Below are 19,069 nucleotides of genomic sequence, written 5' to 3'. Positions count from 1 at the left end.
TAGCCTACTTTCTGTTGTTATGTAATTCGACTGATATCTGACTCTGCTGCAGGCAATTGTTCATTGTCCCCCATGATGAAATCGGGGAGGGGACTGTGGATCTGTCTCTGTCCGTTAGTCACGTGATATCTCAGACAGCACTGGCCCCATTTTGACGAAACTTCGGTCAATGATGCGTACACTGATTGGCCAAATGTGGGAGCTACAGTGCATTTGGAAAGTATTCAGACCTCTTTACTTTTTCCACATTTTGTTACGTCACAGCATTATTCTAAAATTGATTCAATATATATGTTCTCACCAATCGACACACAATACCCCATAATGACAAAGCGAAAACAGGTTTTTAGAAATTTTATGAAAAATAAGAAACAGAAATACCTTACTGTACCAATCAAAAGTTTGGACACACCTCATTCAACTCATTCAAGGGTTTTTCTTTATTTTTAAAATGTTCTACATTGTAGAATAATAGCGAAAACATCAACACTATGAAATAACACATATTGAATCATGTAGTAACCAAAAAAGTGTTAAACAAATCCCCAAATATTTTAGATTCTTCAAAGTAGCCACCCTTTGCCTTAATGACAGCTTTGCACACTCTTGGCATTCTCTCAACCAGCTTCACCTGGAATGCTTTTCCAACAGTCTTGAAGGAGTTCCCACATATGCTGAGCACTTGTTGCCTGCTTTTCCTTCACTCTGTGGTCCAACTCATCCCAAACCATCTCAATTGGGTTGAGATTGTGTGTTTGTGGAGGCCAGGTCATCTGATGCAGCACTCCATCGCTCTCTCTCTCTGGTCAAATAGCACTTACACAGCCTGGTGGTGTGTTGGGTCATTGTCCTGTTGAAAAACAAATGATAGTGGGACTAAGCGCAAACCAGATGGGATGGCGCATCGCTGCTAAATGCTGTGATAGTGATGCTGATTAAGTGTGCCTTGAATTGGAAATAAATCACTGACAGTGTCTTCAGCAAAGCACCCCCACACCATTACACTTTCTCCTCCATGCTTCACGGTGGGAACCACACATGTGGAGATCGTTCACCTACTCTGCGTCTCACAAAGACATGGCGGTTGGAATCAAAAATCTCAAATTTGGACTCATCAGACCAAAGGACAAATTTCCACTGGTCTAATTGCTTGTTTTTCTTGGAGCAAGCAAGTTTCTTATTGGGGTCCTTTAGTAGTGGTTTCTTTGCAGCAACTCGACCATGAAGGCCTGATTCACGCAGTCTCCTCTGATTCACGCAGTCTCCTCCTCAGTTGATGTTGAGATGTGTCTGTTACTTGAACTCTGTAAAGCATTTAGTTTGGCTGCAATCTGAGTTGCATTTAACTCTAAGGAATTTATCCTCCGTAGCAGAGGTAACTCTTGGTCATCCTTTCTTGTGGTGGTCCTCATGAGAGCCAGTTTCATCATAGGGCTTGATTGTTTTTGCGACTGCACTTGAAGAAACTTTCAAAGTTCTTAACATTTTACAGATTGACTGACCTTGTCTTGAAGCAATGATGGACTGTCGTTTCTCTTTGCTTATTTGAGCTGTTCTTGCCTTAATATGGACTTGGTCTTTTACCAAATAGGGCTATCTTCTGTATACCACCCCTACCTTGTCACAACACAACTGATTATCTCAAATGCATTAAGAAGGAAAGAAATTCCACAAATTAGCTTAACAAGGCACACCTGTTAATTGAAACACATTCCAGGTGACTACCTCATGAAGCTAGTTGAGAGAATGCCAAGAGTGTGCAAAGCTGTCATCAAGGCAAAGGTGGCTACTTTGAAGAATCTCAAATATAAAATATTTTTGGATTTGTTTCAACTTTTTTGGTTACTGCATGTTATTTCATAGTGTTGATGTGTTCACTATTATTCTACAATCTAGAAAATAGTCAAAATATAGAAAAACCGTTGAATGAGTAGGTGTGTCCAAACTTTTGACTGGAACTGAATGGACATAATTATTCAGACCCTTTGCTAGGAGACTTGAAATTAAGCTCAGGCGCATCCTGTTTCCATTGATCATCCTTTTATTGTGTCTACAACTTGATTGGAGTCCACCTGTGGTAAATTCATTTCACTGGACAATATTTGGAAAGGCACACACCTGTCTATTTAAGGTCCCACAGTTGACAGTGTATGTCAGAGCAAAAAAATAAACCATGAAGTCGAAGGAATTGTCCGTAGTTCTCTGAGACAGGAATGTGAGGCACAAATCTGGGAAGGGTATGCAAACATTTCTGCAGCATTGAAGGTCCCCACGAACACAGTGGCCTCCATCATTCTTAAATGGAAGAGATTTGGAACCATCAAGACTCTTCCTAGAGCTGTCCGCCTGGCAAAACTGAGCAATCGGGAGAGAATTGGGCCTTGGTCAGGGAGGTGACCAATAACACGATGGTCACGCTGACAGAGCTCCAGAATTCCTCTGTGGAGATGGGAGAAACTTCCAGAAGGACAACCATCTCTGCAGCACTCCACCAATCAGGCCTTTATGTTAGAGTGGGCAGACGGAAGCCATTCCTCAGTAAAATGCACATGACAGCCCGCTTGGAGTTTGACAAAAGGCATGTAAAGGACTCTCAGACCATAAGAAACAAGATTCTCTGGTCTGATGAAACCAAGATTGAACTCTTTGGCCTGACACAGGGGGAGCGGGGGGAGCTGGTAGCTGCCTAGTGGTGGGTATTCAGCAGTCTGATGGTAGAAGTGATTGGCCAGTCTGACAGTTTTTGCCACGATACTCCAGTAATGAAAGCGGAAAGAACAGGTCGTGGCTCGGGTGGCTGAGTTCACTGATGATGTTATTGGCCTTCCTGCGACACCTGCTGATGTAGGTGTCCTGGAGGGCAGGCAGTGTGGGCACCCAATGGTGCGTTCGGCTGAGCGTGCCACCCTCCGTACAGCCTTGCGGTCAGCGGCGTTGCCGTAACAGACTGCGATGTCTTGTTTCCAATTGAGATGTAGAACAAACAGACACATCCAGTACATGCTAGATTGTACACCTTATTCCATTTGACTATCCTCCAGGGGACTCCAATAGTAATTGGGTTGAAAACATTAGAGGTTAATGATCCCCCGCACACAGAGTAAAATAATAGGAGCAGTCAACGAGAGGATGTTTATTCAAGCACAGAGCTTTTCCTGCCTCTGATTGGGGCTTCTGCCAAGAATAACTTACTAGTTAGTATTCACTGGGGCCACTGGCTGGATATGGATGTATTTACTTCCAGTCCAACGTCCCTATCTGTTCAGATTGACTCCACAGGCAAAGCCAAAGTAATTTGGTCGTTACTCAATGATTAGCGCAGGCCCAGGGTGTGGGCTAGGGACCATTAAATACCCATAACAAAAATGCAACCTCCCTACCCACTGGGCAAAGACGTCAGTTCAACATCAAGTTTTGATTTACATTTGGGTTGAGTTGTCAAGTAATTCTGAATTCAACGTGAAATGACACCATGTCATTGGATTTAGGTTAAAAGTTTGGTGAAAAAAAACGTACAGAATGCCCTTACGATTGACTTTTTGCAACTCCAAATGAGTTTTCCACATGGATTCAACTTCATCACATATTTTTTGAGGGGGGGTTGAAATGTGGAAACAATGTTAATTCAACCAGTTTTTGCCAATTGGATCTCCTCTCCACAGTGGGTATCCTCTCCACAGTGGGTATCCTCTCCATGCTGGAATCATCTTTCATTTTCTGGTGCAAAATGTATAGCCTTTTAATGTCCCATTATCAGATCCCCATCCTCATGTTGTTACTGTAGACACCTTGGAATGACTCCAGGGGACATCCAGCTAATTCTTCAAATAGTAAAAGGACCTGTGCCATACTTCTGATGACCTTGAAGTCAAGGTTAATTGATGCCAACTACTGTTTGGTGGTGTTGCCTGGATGATGGACATATGATGTAATGAGGTCAATGAGGTACTCTATTGAACATTACACTGAGTTGAGTCCATACAGATTTGTGGCTGACATTCGGCCTTTCAGTCCAGGACAGTTCAAATAAATAATTACAAGTGTTGAAATATATTACTTAATAACAAAACATACTGTATTTATATGTGGGAAAAAATACTAAAATTTTATTAGGAGAAAATGTAAGTACCCTAGGTGTGAAATATATCCCAAACAAAACCACCAACATACTGTAGGACAAACTTAATGTTTTTCAATGTAACAGACATTACAACTAGGTCAGCTAGCGGAGAGGCGTTGTAAGGTGTTCTTTTATTTGTTTTTTAAAGCAAATTTTGCTGTTTGCTTGAGTTTATTAATATGGAGTTGGTCCCCCCTTTGCTGCTATAACAGCCTCCTCTTCTGCGAAGACTTTCCACTAGATATTGGAACATTGCTGCGGGGGCTTCCATTTAGCCACAAGAGCATTAGTGAGGTCGGTCGGGCACTGATGTTGAGCGATAAAGTTCTTCCAGACAGATCTCGACACACCATTTCTGTATGGACCTCACTTTGTGCACGGGGGCATTGTCATGCTGAAACAGGAAAGGGCCTTCCCAAACTGTTGCCACAAAGCTGGGAGTACTGAATCATCTAGAATGTCATTGTATGCTGTAGTGTTAATATTTCCCTTCACTGGGACTAAGGGTCCTAGCCCGAACCAACATTGAGGCAGGTAGCATTCCCCTGGCATTCCCCAGACTAAGGGGCCAAACCCAGATTCGTCCATCGGACTGCCAGATGGTGAAGTGCAATTCATCACTCCAGAGAACGCGTTTCCGCTTCTCCAGAATCCAGTGGCGGCGTGCTTTACACCACTCCAGCCAACGCTTGGCATTGCGCCTGGTGATCTTAGGCTTGTGTGCGGCTGCTCTGCCGTTGAAACCCATTTCATTAAGCTCCTGACTAACAGTTCTTGTGCAGTTTGGAACTCGGTAGTGAGTGTTCCAGCCGAGGACAGACGATTTTTACGCACTACACACTGCAGCACCAGGCGGTCCCGTTCTGTGAGCTTGTGTGGCCTATCACTTCACAGCTGAACCGTTGTTGCTCCTAGACGTTTCCACTTCACAATAACAGCACTTACAGTTGACCGGTGCAGCCTCTAGCAGGGCAGAAATCCTACGACTGTGCTACATTGAAAGTCACTGGGCTCTTCAGTAAGGCCATTCTACTGCCAATGTTTGTCTATGGAGATTGCATGGCGGTGTGCTCGATACACGTCAGCAACGGGTGTGGCAGAAATAGCCGAATCCACTCATTTGAAGGGGTGTCCACATACACTATATATACAACTGTATGTTTTTAAATCGCTGACATTTGAAGGTTTGCATCATTCACAACTGAAGTTGGCAAGTAACTCTACGTCTAGAGCATAGGGTCTGTTTCAAATGACCACTTCATATGCTCACTTGCTCCAGAATGGGAAAAATATGCTTTCTATTTTTATTCAGCTCAATTATATTCTTCTTACTATAAAATCATAGTATATAATAAAGGCACAGGACCTGAACATATCTTGTCTGCTAAAGGAACTAGCCTACAGCCTATGGAATGGAGCATAGCCAGATAACAGACAGTAGGCCAACTCTTATTCTGTTATGTCTTTACACCGACCTAAAATAGATCTATTGTGGTGTATTTTAAATGGATTTATTCTGCTTTTTTAAATAATAAGGATATTCCAGAGGTGCTATCAGGTGTGTTACAGCAACACGTTCAGCATCTCCAGGCCTGGGAATGCTACATGTGTTTATGTTAATTAACTGCCAATTACCGTGAGACTGGCAGTCTTTTGCTTGGAAATAACCTAGCTGTGGCCGTAGCTGTTTTGACTTGTGCAAAACTACACATTTTTTAGAGTGGCCTTTTATTGTCCCCAGCACAAGGAGCAGCTGTGTAATGATCATGTTGTTTAATCAGCTTCTTGATATGCCACACCTGTCAGGTGGATGGATTATCTTTGCAAGTGGGTGCTCACTAACAGGGATGTAAACATTTCTCTGATATTTTTCAGCTCAAAACATGGGACCAACACTTTACATGTTGTGTTTTATATTTTTGATCCGTATATTTGGTCTCGGAATGACATGTGGCACATTTTTCACCTTGTCATCAATTACATGGCTCACGACAATTTCGGGTGTTTCAAAGAGCTGTCAGTCAAGGCGAGCTCATGAATATAAGCTCCCCGCCCACCCAGCCTGTTCTTTCAGGCTCCCTGATATTTAGAGATGAGAGAAAAGGTAGCGTTTCTTTCATTCTGACCATTTTAATAGTGTACCAATATTATGGGTAATGTTTTGGTCATTCAAAGGCTCTTTTTATATGGGAAATAGGGTGGCTGTGCAGGACCTGTAAGCTACTCCATCTAAAACGTGAATCGATTCTGTATCAATTTACCCTTTTTGAAAATGATTTCTCACTGTCATATGAAAGATAAGGTCCTTATGCTTCCAAAACCGCACCACAATCAATCCACGTTAATGTTCAAACTGAGCGTCTGTGCTCTTAAAACTCCCCCCTTACAGAAGATGTCTTCATCCAATGACTTATGTCGAATGTAATGGAACAGAGTCACGATCAAGGGCTAACATACAGCTAACATCATGAAGGAAATTAGAAATCTAAATCTTGTCAACATATTGGAACTCCTGTACTGAGGCCTGAGCGATTGTTCCATAAGAAAACAAACATGTCATTTCAAATAACTTGGCTATTGTACAATGTAAATGATCTTATGAGAAACATGGCAGAGGATGTCCCTCGTTAGAATTGCATAACATTTTTAATTTGAAGCAGCAATTCCCCAAAAGACACTCAATTTTCAAATGTGTGGCGCATACATCACACGCCACTCTTTCAATTACAAATCATTAATCCTATAGACTGGAATCACGTGCAGCACACTTAACTTATTAACACCAAGTGAATCTTCTACAGATGCACCATCGAGAGCATCCTGTCGGGCTGTATCACCGCCTGGTACGGCAACTGCTCCGCCCACAACCGTAAGGCTCTCCAGAGGGTAGTGAGGTCTGCACAACGCATCACGGGGGCAAACTACCTGTCCCTCCAGGTCACCTACACCACCCGATGTCACAGGAAGGCCATAAAGATCATCAAGGACAACAACCACCCGAGCCACTGCCTGTTCACCCCGCTATCATCCAGAAGGCGAGGTCAGTACAGGTGCATCAAAGCTGGGACCGAGAGACTGAAAAACAGCTTCTACCTCAAGGCCATCAGGCTGTTAAACAGCGACCACTAACGTTGAGTGGCTGCTGCCAACATACTGACTCGACTTCAGCCACTTTAATAATGGAAAATGATGTAATACATGTATCACTAGCCACTTTAAACAATGCCACTTTTATGTTTACATACTCTACATTACTCATCTCATATGTATATACTGTACTCGATACCATCTACTGTATCTTGCCTATGCTGCTCTGTACCATCACTCATCCATATATCTTTATGTACATATTCTTTATCCCCTTACACTGTGTATAAGACAGTAGTTTTGGAATTGTTAGTTAGTTTACTTGTTGGTTATTACTGCATTGTCGGAACTAGAAGCACAAGCATTTCGCTACACTCGCATTAACATCTGCTAACCATGTGTATGTGACAAATAAAATTTGATTTGATTTGATTTGATTTGGCTTGAAAACTATTACGGACTACAAAGGGAAACCCAGCCGTGAGCTGCTCAGTGATGCGAGCCTACCAGACGAGCTAAATGCCTTTTATGCTAGCATCGAGGCAAGCAACACTGAAGCATGCATGAGAGGACCAGCTGTTCCGGACAACTTTAAACAGGTCGACATTCACAAAGCTGCGGGCCAGACGGATTACCAGGACATGTACTCAAAGCATGCACGGACCAACTGGCTTGTGTCTTCACTGAAATTTTCAACCTCTCCCTGACCGAGTCTGTAGTACCAACATGTTTCAAGCAGACCACCATAGTCTCTTTGCCCAAGGAAGCGAAGGTAACGTGCCTAAACGATTAACGCCCCGTAGCACTCACATCGGTAGCCATGAAGTGCTTTGAATGGCTGGTCATGGCTCACATCAACAGCATCATCCCGGAAACCCTAGACCCACTCCAATTCACATACCGCCTCAACAGATCCACAGATGACGCAATCTCTACTGCACTCCACACTGTCCTTTCCCACCTGGACAAAAGGAACACCTATGTGAGAATGATGTTAATTGACTACAGCTCACCGTTCAACACCATAGTGCCCACAAAGCTCATTACTAAGCTAAGGACCCTGGGACTAAACACCTCCCTCTGCAACTGGATCCTGGACATCCTGACAGGCCACCCCCAGGTGGTAAGGGTAGGCAACTACACGTCTGTCACGCTGATCTTCAACACTGGGGCCCCTCAAGGATGTGTGCTTAGTCCCCTCCTGTACTTCCCGCTCACGCACAACTATGTGGCCAAGCATGACTCCAATGCAAACGCACCAAGACAGTCATGAAGAGAGCACGACAACCCCCCCCCCCCCAGGAGACTGAAAAGATTTGGCATGGGTCCCCAGATCCTCAAAAAGTTCTAGAGCTGCACCATCGAGAGCATCCTGGCCAGTTGCATCACTGCCTGGTATGGCAACTGCTCGGCATCTGACCGTAAGCCGCTACAGAGGGTAGTGTGTGTGGCCCAGTACATCACTGGGGCCAAGCTTCCTACCATACCATCCTACCTTTATACTAGGCGGTGTCTGAGGAAAGCCCTAAAGATTCCAGCCACCCTAGTTATAGACTGTTCTCTCTGCTAGCGCACGGCAAGTGGTACCAGAGCGCCAAGTCTAGGACCAAAAGACTCCTTAACATCTTCTACCCCCAAGCCATAAGACTGCTGAACAATTAATCAAATGGCCACCAGGACTATTTACATTGACCCCCCATTTGTTTTTACACTGCTGTTTATTATCTAAGCATAGTCACTTTACTCCTACTTACATGTACAAATTACCATGCCTAACTTGTAACCCCGCACATTGACTCGGTACCGGTACCCCATGGATTTAGCCTCGTTATTGTTATTGTGTTGCCTTTTATAATTTTTTGGTTTAGTTTATTTGGTAAATATTTTCTTAACTCTTGAACTGCATTGTTGGTTAAGGGCTTGTAAGTAAGCATTTCACGGTAAGGTCTACACCTGTTGTATTCAGCGCATGTGACAAAGTTTGATTTGAGTTAAGGAAATGGACTGATGATGACAAGGCTCCTGTTTCTTAACCTGATCACAGGTGTTGCTGTCGTCTTATGTTTTGATAGTGAAAATATCTTTATCTGTATCTCTCCACGGCCCTCACCCTCTGAGAAACACCTAAATTGTTTATGTGTTTGCCAAATTAATGGTCTTGGCTCAGACGTTCTATGGAGATAAAATGAAAATAAACAGGGCACTGTTATAGACCGGATACAGTTTATGAAGAGAAAAATGCAAGGAGGGGTACATCTGGTGTTTTATTTACTTACAAAAGTGAAAGACAATTCAAGATTGCAAACAGAAATATAAACTTTATACATCAAGAAATAAAATGTTTATACATAAAACAGTAATATAGAAAATATACAAAAACAAATGACTCTGTACAGTATATAGAATACTGATAGGGGAAATATTTTAACAAAGAGCAAGATGTTCCAACAATTCTTGTATAAAGAAATATGTTTAATAAATGTTAGTGAATAGGCTACTTAAGTTCATGTTGGATACTAATCGGTAGTTCAGTAATGAATTCTTTCAAATTCATGATCAGTATTTTGAAATAACAAATGAACTGCTCCCATTCTAAAGGAAATGTAAATGTTTTCTTTACAGGAGTATAGTTAGATATCCAAGGTACTATACACTCTATGGTGTTTCTCTCACAATACTACTTTGATGACATTTCTACTGCTGCGGTCTCTTCTCCATTGACATCATAGTCTCCCACAGGGCCACTGACCAGGACCCTCATGCGTTCAGGGAAGTCATCAAACTTGGGGTACAGCAGGAAGTCATAGACCAGAGCAGCTGCCACACCTCCGCACATTGGCCCCACCCAGTACACCTGCCAAGGTGCAAATAAGTCAATCGATTAATCAATGGAAGAACAGATTAAAGACAAATATTTCAGGGTTAACTTTAACTTTGTTCTCAATAGTTTTATCTTAACTTGGACCGTACAATGAAACAATAGAGATGCTGTCACTCAGTAACTACTTTATTGAAAGTAGCTGAGCTTTGGCAATCATTTTCGAGGTTTATTGAATTCACTGGTCATGACATTGATGTCACACTAAATACACCGCTCCACTCCAATTTACCCAGTGGTTTGTGTAATCATTCATGATCAAAGCAGGTCCAAAGGATCGGGCAGGGTTGATACCGCAGCCAGTGTAGCTGATCTGCGCAAAACAACAACAAACAACAGAGACATGTATTAAGTCAATATGAGGGATGAGAAGATCGGATGTGAAATCAGTGGAAATGATCGTTTCTGACATGGTTGTAGGGTTAGGCCTACGGTTTAAGGGGCAAATTAAACGGAGTCAACATTTCCACTGAGTAAAATGTAGCTTTTTAATTCAGTGGCGATTCATCATAATAATACTGTTGCTAAATCTATCGTTGTGAATCAGATGCGTGTTTTAGAGGAGTTCCCCTCGTTTACAAACTGCTGTAAGTTACTTACGGCTGCCAAGTGTCCCAGAGCGACAGAGAGCCCAATGGCCAGGGGGGCAGAGCCGGTGACGTCGTGCCGCCTTTTATCAGTGACAGCTATGACACACAGGACCAGCTGGAAGGTAGCCAGGAGCTCGATGCCAACGCCTTGGCTGGCAGAGACACCATTTAGCTACGAGAGGGAATCAGGAGGGCAAAAGGGGGAGCCGAACAAAAGCAATTTGTCAGTGTGGATCAGCGTTATGTTTTCCTCAACTGCCACGTCCTATTGTAAATATCTGGCAAGGCAAAAGCTTCTCTATTGAAGTGGAGGATGAGGAGGAAACATTTTAATTTAAACTTCTAACGGGCTGATTATAGTCTAACTCGAATTTGGCAACGTCTGAACAAGTCTGAGTATTCTCACTCAATGAAATTTTACACGGTTAAAATAAATGTCGATCACTGATAATATATTCTCACAGACTTTGCTAATGCCCAATTTAAATACTTCTGAATTACTTTAATGCAAATAGATATGATGATCCTCTATATGAATAGCTCAATAAATCACATATAATATGCATTTGTGTCTATGGGTGTGGAGGTTTTGCATGCATGAGAAAGTAATTACCATTCAACAGTACACCCTATATTCGCTAGAGGACAGCAGAAGCACCTACGCTGAGTACACGTTAGTGTGATCATAAACAACATCACATGATTCTGTTTGTCAACTATTTGCAGCCGGTGCATCAAAGCACACTCTAATCAACCATGAATGGCACCCCATTTGAGTCCCTTTAAAAAGAATTAAACTAAGTTCAATCAACTCTTTTATCAATGCAGTGCACACAGGTTCATGTGCATTACTCTTGGCCGACTACTATGAGATGCAATATTAATTGATCAAGAAATTACATTGTTCAAACACTTCCCATAAAATGGAATTGAAAGCCAACATTTCTACTGAAACACCAGTAAATTGTTCAATTGAAAAGGACACACATAAACCACATATATCCAAATTTGCATTATATAAAACATGAACCAAAAAGTGCCACTCACAGCGTTGACCCCCAGTGCAGCATTTCCCTCTGGCCGGGTTCCATAGACAATACCACTGGCCAGTGCAGAGCCTAGCATCTGAGCCACGATGTACATCACCCCCTTGAACACACTGATCTGGCAGCTGGCGAGCATGCCCAGTGTCACTGCTGGGTTCAGGTGGGCTCCACTGATGTGGCCCAAACTCTGGGCCAGCGTGGCGATGGCCAGACCAAAAGTCAGAGAAACCTTCACCTCCTGGTCAGGAGAAGTGTTGTTTGAGTTCCCAATGGCAGCCGAGATGCTGAGGAATATGAACATGGTCATCCCCACGAGCTCGGCCAGTACGGCCCTCCAGAAAGCCTTGCTCTTGAATTCTCTCATCTTGGCTGCAACCTGGGCCTATGATGTTCCTCTCAGAGATGGGATGTAGTGTGGTGTGTCAGTGGAACTCAAAAACATCATCAACAAGCTGCATTTATATGGCCTCTGCTGATAATGACAGGGGGGCAGGCTCTGAAAAAGTCAAAGGGAATGGCTTGCTGAATTAATGAGAAAACCCTCCCTCTTTTACTAGTCTCCTTCTCTCTATTTTTCTATCCCCTCCTCCCATCCGTCTCTCGTTTCTCTTCCTTCTATCACTCTCTCATTTCCCCCCCTCCCTCGGCTGCACTTACCTCCTTTTTTTTATTTGGACTTTTGGCTGTAGTGGTGTAACTGCTTTAGAGCTGGCAAATCAGAGCGGCTGCTCGTGTGGTCATTGTCACGAAGCAACACCCGTCCCACTCGTGTTAGAAGTTCAGAACGAAAAAGTCAATTTAATCATTAAACTAAATAATGAGGATTTCTATCAGCTCAGTCGAGGTGTAGATTAGATCTCACCTTCCAGTGTGCGTACTTAATAACACCGGGCAAAGATGTCACCTCAATGTCTATTCCACGTTGGTCAGGGGATAAAGACATAAATTAATTGGTGGGTGGGGTGTCCACCCAGGCCTACCCATGCCTCGTTCCCTGACGTTGGTTCATTTTATTGAAATGTTGTGGAAACAAGGTTGATTCAACCAATGTGTGCCCAGTGGGTTGTAAAACAAGGCTGCAAGAGATTTCTCATAATGTGACTCTGTGCAGCCAATGGCAATGTCCGCTTTTGTGGATTTGACAGCTCTAAAGCAGTTCCACCTGAGATACCGCCAAAACAACCACTATGCGGGTGTCGGCTAGCGGGGATCTAGCCGGGATCTAGCTCAGTGGTGTAAAGTAAAGTACTTAACTAAAAGTACTACTTAAGTAGTTTATTTGGGTATCTCTACTTTACTTTGCTATTTATATTTTTGACTTACTTTTTCTAGACTACATTTTAAGAAAAAAAATGTATTTTTAACTTTTTCCTTGACACCCAAAAGTACTTGTTACATTTTGAATGCTTAGCAGGACAGGAAAATAGTCAAATTCACGCACTTATCAACTGACCATCCCTGGTCATCCCTAATGCCTCTGCTATCTGTCGGACTCACTAAACACAAATGCTTTGTTTGTAAGTTTTGTCTGATTGTTGGAGTGTGCCCCTGGCTTTCCGTAAATAAATCAAAAACAAGAAAATGGTGCCATCTGGTTTGCTTAATATAAGGAATTTGAAATGATTTATACTTGTACTTTTGATACGTAAGTATATTTTAAACCAAATACTTTTAGACTTTTACTTTAACTTTATTTATTTTTTTACAAATCTTTTACTTGAGTCATTTTCTATTAAGGTATCATTTCTTTTACTCAAGTATGACAGTTGGGTACTTTTTCCACCACTGATCTAGCCCAAGGTTCAAATGGGAATACAGTGTCAGATATTTAACTTAATGTATTGTCACTGTACTTCATCTAATAGCACAACAAATTCATCGAATAGCGTTGTGCCAGTAAGCGAAAGGTTGATAGATTGAATCCCCAAGCTGACAAGGTAAAAATCTGTCGTTCTGCCCCTGAACAAGGCAGTTAGCCCACTGTTCCGAGGCCGTCATTGTAAATAAGAATTTGGTCTTAACTGACTTGCCTAGTTAAATAAAGGTTAAATAAAACATTTTAAAAGGCAAAATGGCCTGGATTACAGTTGAGATTACATTAAAAGTACATTATACAAGTGATCAATGCGTTTGAGATTATGAGCATATATTTAGAACAATTGAGAAGATTTCCACAGAGCTACGACCTTGGAATGCTATCTTGAACATGCAGGCTTTCCATGGATACACAATAATACATTTACAGTTACATTTAACTTCAAAATGTGGCCACGGATGTGGTAATTCTTTTAAGGTTGAATAAATACTGTTACTTTAGTTTGCAAGATAACCTTGGGCTATTTACTGTCTTACAGAAGTCAGAATTGTGTTTGGTTGAGAACACAACCAAATATCAACATTTAAAGAATAGGACTAAATAAAATCAAGTGCATTTAAAGTGGTTTAACTTCAATTTTTTATTTGAGATGGAGACGTGAATCCAACATATCAATTCTTAATTTGAGGACAAACGGAAATGAAAGCCAGTCTAAGTCAGTGGGACAGATGGAACTATCCAAAATGACTAGCCTTAGTTAAAACCCTGGATAGGAGACCAAATAGGTAACTGTAGATAGATCAACTCTCCAGTAGGAGTTGCTACCAAGCGCAATGTTTTTTCTTCTGAAAATAGTGTAACGACCCTGGGTTTATAAGCGCGGAAATCGACTCTGCCGCACGAGCATGCTTTTGCGGCACAGTCGATAATGCGCCGGACCTCGGGCTAGAAGGTTGAGGGTTCGAGACCTGCTCCCTGCCTGTTTCATTACAGTAGATACAAAGTTGAAAATGTGACATGGTTTCAAGTAAAAATTCAATATATACTACGTCCAAAAGTATGTGGAGACTTGCTCTTCGAGTTGATCCACCCTTTGTTGCTCCACTCTTCTGGGGAGGCTTTCTACTAGATTTTGGAACATTGCTGTGGGGACTTCCTTCCATTCAGCAACAACAGCATTAGTGAGGTCGGCACTGATGTTGAGCGATTAGGCCTGGCTCGCAGTCAGTGTTCCAATTCATCCTAAAGGTGTTCGATGGGGTTGAGATCAGGGCTCTGTGCAGGCCAGTCAAGTTCTTCCACACCGATCTCTTCCACAGAAACCATTTCTGTATGGACCTCGCTTTGTGCATGGGGGCATTGACATGCTGAAACAGGAAAGTGCCTCCCCCAAACTGTTGCCACAAAGTTGGAAACACAGAATCATCTAGAAGGTCAGAAATCTTATGCTGTAGCATGTAGACCATTATTCCTCCTCCACCAAACTTTATAGTTGGCACTATGCATTTGGGCAGGTAGCATTCTCCTGACATCCGCCAAACCCAGATTTGTCCGTTGGACTGCCAGATGGTGAAATGTGATTCATCACTCCAGAATGTGTTTCCACTGTTCCGGAGTCTAATGGCGACAAGCTTTACACCACTACAACCGATGCTTGGCATTGTGCATGGTGATCTTTGGCTTGTGTGCGGCTGCTCGGCCATGAAAACCCAGCTCCCGACGAACAGTTCTTGTGCTGACGTTGCTTCCAGAGACAGTTTGGAACTCGGTAGTGAGTGATGCATCCGAGGATAGGCCATTTTTTTTACGTACTATTCGCTTCAGCACTCGGCGGTCCCGTTCTGTAAGCTTGTGTGTCCTACCACTTTGCAGCAGAGCCGTTGTTGCTTCTAGATGTTTCCACTTCACAATAACAGCACTGACAGCTGACCTGGGTAACTCTAGCAAGGCAGAAATTTGACGAACTGACTTGCCGGAAAGGTGGCATCCTATGACGGTGCCACGTTGAAAATCACTGAGCTCTTCAGTAAGGCCATTCTACTGCCAATGTTTGTGTATGGAGATTGCATGGCTGTGCGCTCGATTTTATCTGTCGGGAACGGGTGTGGCTGAAATAGCCAAATCCACTAATTTAAAGGGGTGTCCATATACTTTTGTCTATATAGTGTAAGTTGTACAAGGTTTTTCCTATAATTAAAATGTGTTACAATAATGACATATTCCTGTGAAATAAAATTTATTTTCCACAGATTCCATGTCACAATACGTTAACAAATGACATTGAAACAATCAATCCACTAGGCCACCTGCCGCCCCAAGGACTGAGAATACAGGACTGGGAAAAGGTAGGGGCGTGGATCAGAAAACCATTAAGTATCTGGTGCGACCACCATTTTCCTCATGCAGCATGACACATCTCCTTCACGTAGAGTTGATCAGGTTGCTGATTGTGGCCTGTGGAATGTTGTCCAACTTCTCTTCAATGGCTGTGCAAAGCTTTGATAGCAGGAACTGGAACACGCCCTCGTACACATCCATCCAGAGCATCCCAAACCTGCTCAATGGGTGACAAGTCTAGTGTGGGAGAACAGGCCATAGAAGAACTGGGCCATGTTCAGCCTCCAGGAATTGTGTACAGATCCTTGCGACATGGGGCCGTGCATTATCATGCTATAACATGAGGTGATGGCGGCGGATGAATGGCACGTCAATGGGCCACAGGATCTCGTCACGGTATCTCTGTGCATTCAAATTGCCATCGATAAAATGAAATTCTGTGTTCGGTAGCTTATGCCTGCCCATACCATAACCCCACCGCCACCTTGGGGAACTCAGTTCACAATGTTGACCTTTTTAAACTGCTCACCCACACGACACCATACACGTTGCCTGCCATCTGCCTGATACCCTTCGGAGAACTGGACACATGGACTGATCGTGGACTACAGTAAAAGACGTGCTGAACAGGCCCCCATTAACATCGACGGGGCTGTAGTGGAGCGGGTCGAGAGTTTCAAGTTCCTTTACTCCAGTCACCCAAGTCATAGACTGTTCTCTCTGCTACTGCATGGAAAGCGGTACCTGGGCGCCAAGTCAAGGAGCGAAAGGCTCCTTAACAGCTTCTACCCCCAAGCCATAAGACTGCTGAACAATTAATCAAATGGCCACCCGGACAATTTACATTGACAACCCCCCACCCCCCCCCCACTTTGTTTTTACACTGCTGCTACTCGCTGTTTATTATCTATGCATAGTCACTTTACCCCTACTGTACCTACATGTACAAAATAACTCGACTGAACTGTACCCCCACACATTGACTCGGTACCGGTACCTCCTGTACATAGCCTCGTTATTTTTATTGTGTTACTTTGTTTTTATTTGACTGTTTTTACTTTAGTTTATTTAGTAAATATTTTCTTAACTATTTATTGAACTGCATTGCTGGTTCAGGGCTTGTAAGTAAGCATTTCATGGTAACCTGTTGTATTCGGATGTGATAATGTGCGTCTCGGTGAGAGGTGTAGGAGTCAGGCGCAGGAGAGCAGGGATGTCTGAGAAGCGTGTTTAATAATATAGTCCACCAATACAAAAATGGCACAGACAAAAATCCAAAAACTACACTCTCGAATACTCAGAAACTCGTGCATACGCACAGAGGAACAAACACAGTTCCGACACTTTACATACACGTGAGTTATAGTGAAAACAACAAACATCAAATACAATCGAGCGCAATACACACAAGTCTAATCCCGCACAAACTAAGGCAGGCAACAGGTACCCTATATTCACACATAAATAAACGCAAATGAAACCAGGTGTGAAAAGAATCACAGACAAAACAAACAGAAAAGGAAAAAGGGATCGTGGCGGCTAGTAAACCGGCGCCGCCGACCGCCGCCGAACAGGGAGCGGAGTTACCTTCGGAAAACCGGCATCGGCTCCGATGCCAGCCTCGAGGATGACCCAGAGGACGAGGGGCAGGGCGATCCAGATGGAGGTGGTGAAACTCCCTTAGCATAGGTGGATCCAGAACGTCCTCCACCGGCACCCAACATCTCTCCTCCGGACCGTACCCCTCCCAATCCACGAGATACTGAAGGCCCCCCACCCGATGCCTCGAGTCCAGTATGGACCGAACTGCATACGCCGGCGCCCCCCCCCCCCCCCCCATCTTCTTGAAGTAGACCAGCCACCACCAGCCTGAGGAGAGACACATGAAACGAGGGGTTAATACGGTAATAAGGGGGAGCTGTAACCTATAACGCACCTTGTTTATTCTCCTCAGGACTTAATATCCCCGCAAACCGCGGACCCAGCTTCCGACAGGGCAGGCGGAGGGCCAGGTTTCTGCCACCCTTCGGCCCGTTTAAGGTACCCGTGGGCGGCCTCCCAAGTCTCCCTTGAGCATCTCACCCAATCGTACACCACAGGAGCCTCGGTCTGGCTCTGATGCCATGGTACCAGGACCGGCTGATAGCCCAACACACATTGGAAGGGCGACAGGTTCGTAGAGGAGTGGCGGAGTGAGTTCTGGGCCATCTCTGCCCAGGGGATGTACTTCGTCCACTCCCCTGGCCGGTCCTGGCAATACGACCGCAGAAACCTACCCACATCCTGGTTCACTCTCTCCACCTGCCCATTACTCTCAGGGTGACCGAGACCCCCAAACGTTCCAGGAACGCCTTCCACACCTTGGACGTGAACTGGGGACCCCAATCAGAAACAATGCCCTCAGGCACCTGGTAGTGCCGGAATACGTGAGTAAACAGGGCCTCCGCCGTCTGTAGGGCCATAGGGAGACCGGGCAAAGGGAGGAGACGACAGGACTTAGAAAACCAATCCACAACGACCAGGATCGTGGAGTTGCCCTGTGACGGTGGCAGATCGGTCAAGAAGTCAACCGACAGGTGTGACCAAGGCCGCTGTGGAACGGGAAGGGGTTGTAACTTCCCTCTGGGCAGGTGCCTAGGAGTCTTGCACTGAGCGCACACCGAGCAGGAGGCCACATAAACCCTCACGTCCTTGGCTATAGTGGACTACCAGTACTTCCCACTAAGACATCAAACCGTCCTACCAATCCCCGGGTGACCAGAGGAGGTAGACGTGTGAGCACACCAAATTAGCCTGTCCCGAACCTCCAGCGGAACGTACACCCGTCCAGCTGGACACTGTGGTGGAGTAGGCTCAACACGCAACGCTCGCTCGATGTCTGCGTCCACCTCCCACCTCACAGGTGCTACTAGACAAGAAGCCGGGAGAATGGGCGCAGGATCGATGGCCCGCTCCTCCGTATCATATAGTTGGGACAGTGCGTCTGCCTTAGTGTTCTGGGAGCCGTCCGAATGTACTCTAGATTACGGTGGTCAGTCCAGATGAGAAAAGGGTGTTGAGCCCCCTCAAGCCAATGTCTCCACACCTTCAGGGCCCTGACAACAGCCAGCAGCTCCCGATCCCCCACGTCATAGTTTCGCTCCGCCGGGCTGAGCTTCTGAGAAAAGAAAGCACAGGGGCGGAGCTTCGGTGGCG

At 44.3% G+C, this 19,069-nt stretch overlaps 1 protein-coding gene across 1 annotated transcript; it reads right to left on the bottom strand.

Annotated features, from left to right (window-relative positions):
- Positions 1–9,453: 9,453 nt before the first annotated feature.
- Positions 9,454–12,193, bottom strand: LOC139376184 (aquaporin FA-CHIP-like). Its single transcript, XM_071118463.1, has 4 exons — positions 11,723–12,193; positions 10,686–10,847; positions 10,318–10,398; positions 9,454–10,061 (listed from the first exon to the last, which is right to left on the bottom strand). The coding sequence occupies exons 1-4, from the start codon at positions 12,083–12,085 to the stop codon at positions 9,885–9,887; spliced, it is 783 nt and encodes a 260-aa protein (XP_070974564.1). The 5' UTR covers positions 12,086–12,193; the 3' UTR covers positions 9,454–9,884.
- Between the last annotated feature and the right edge of the window lie 6,876 nt (positions 12,194–19,069).

Source organism: Oncorhynchus clarkii, chromosome 20, assembly GCF_045791955.1.
Source record: "Oncorhynchus clarkii lewisi isolate Uvic-CL-2024 chromosome 20, UVic_Ocla_1.0, whole genome shotgun sequence".
In the NCBI taxonomy this organism is placed as follows: Eukaryota; Metazoa; Chordata; class Actinopteri; order Salmoniformes; family Salmonidae; genus Oncorhynchus; species Oncorhynchus clarkii.
The sequence above is the reverse complement of the archived record's forward strand: the minus strand, read 5'-3'. Positions and strand labels throughout refer to the sequence as shown.

Excerpts from the sequence above, each read along its gene's own strand:
- LOC139376184 (XM_071118463.1), bottom strand. The coding sequence starts at position 12,085 with ATGAGAGAATTCAAGAGCAAGGCTTTCTGGAGGGCCGTACTGGCCGAG. Across the intron at positions 10,399-10,685 it reads CTCTGGGACACTTGGCAGCC|ATCAGCTACACTGGCTGCGG; the intron begins GTAAGTAACTTA and ends TGTTTTGCGCAG. Across the intron at positions 10,062-10,317 it reads ATGATTACACAAACCACTGG|GTGTACTGGGTGGGGCCAAT; the intron begins GTAAATTGGAGT and ends GCACCTTGGCAG.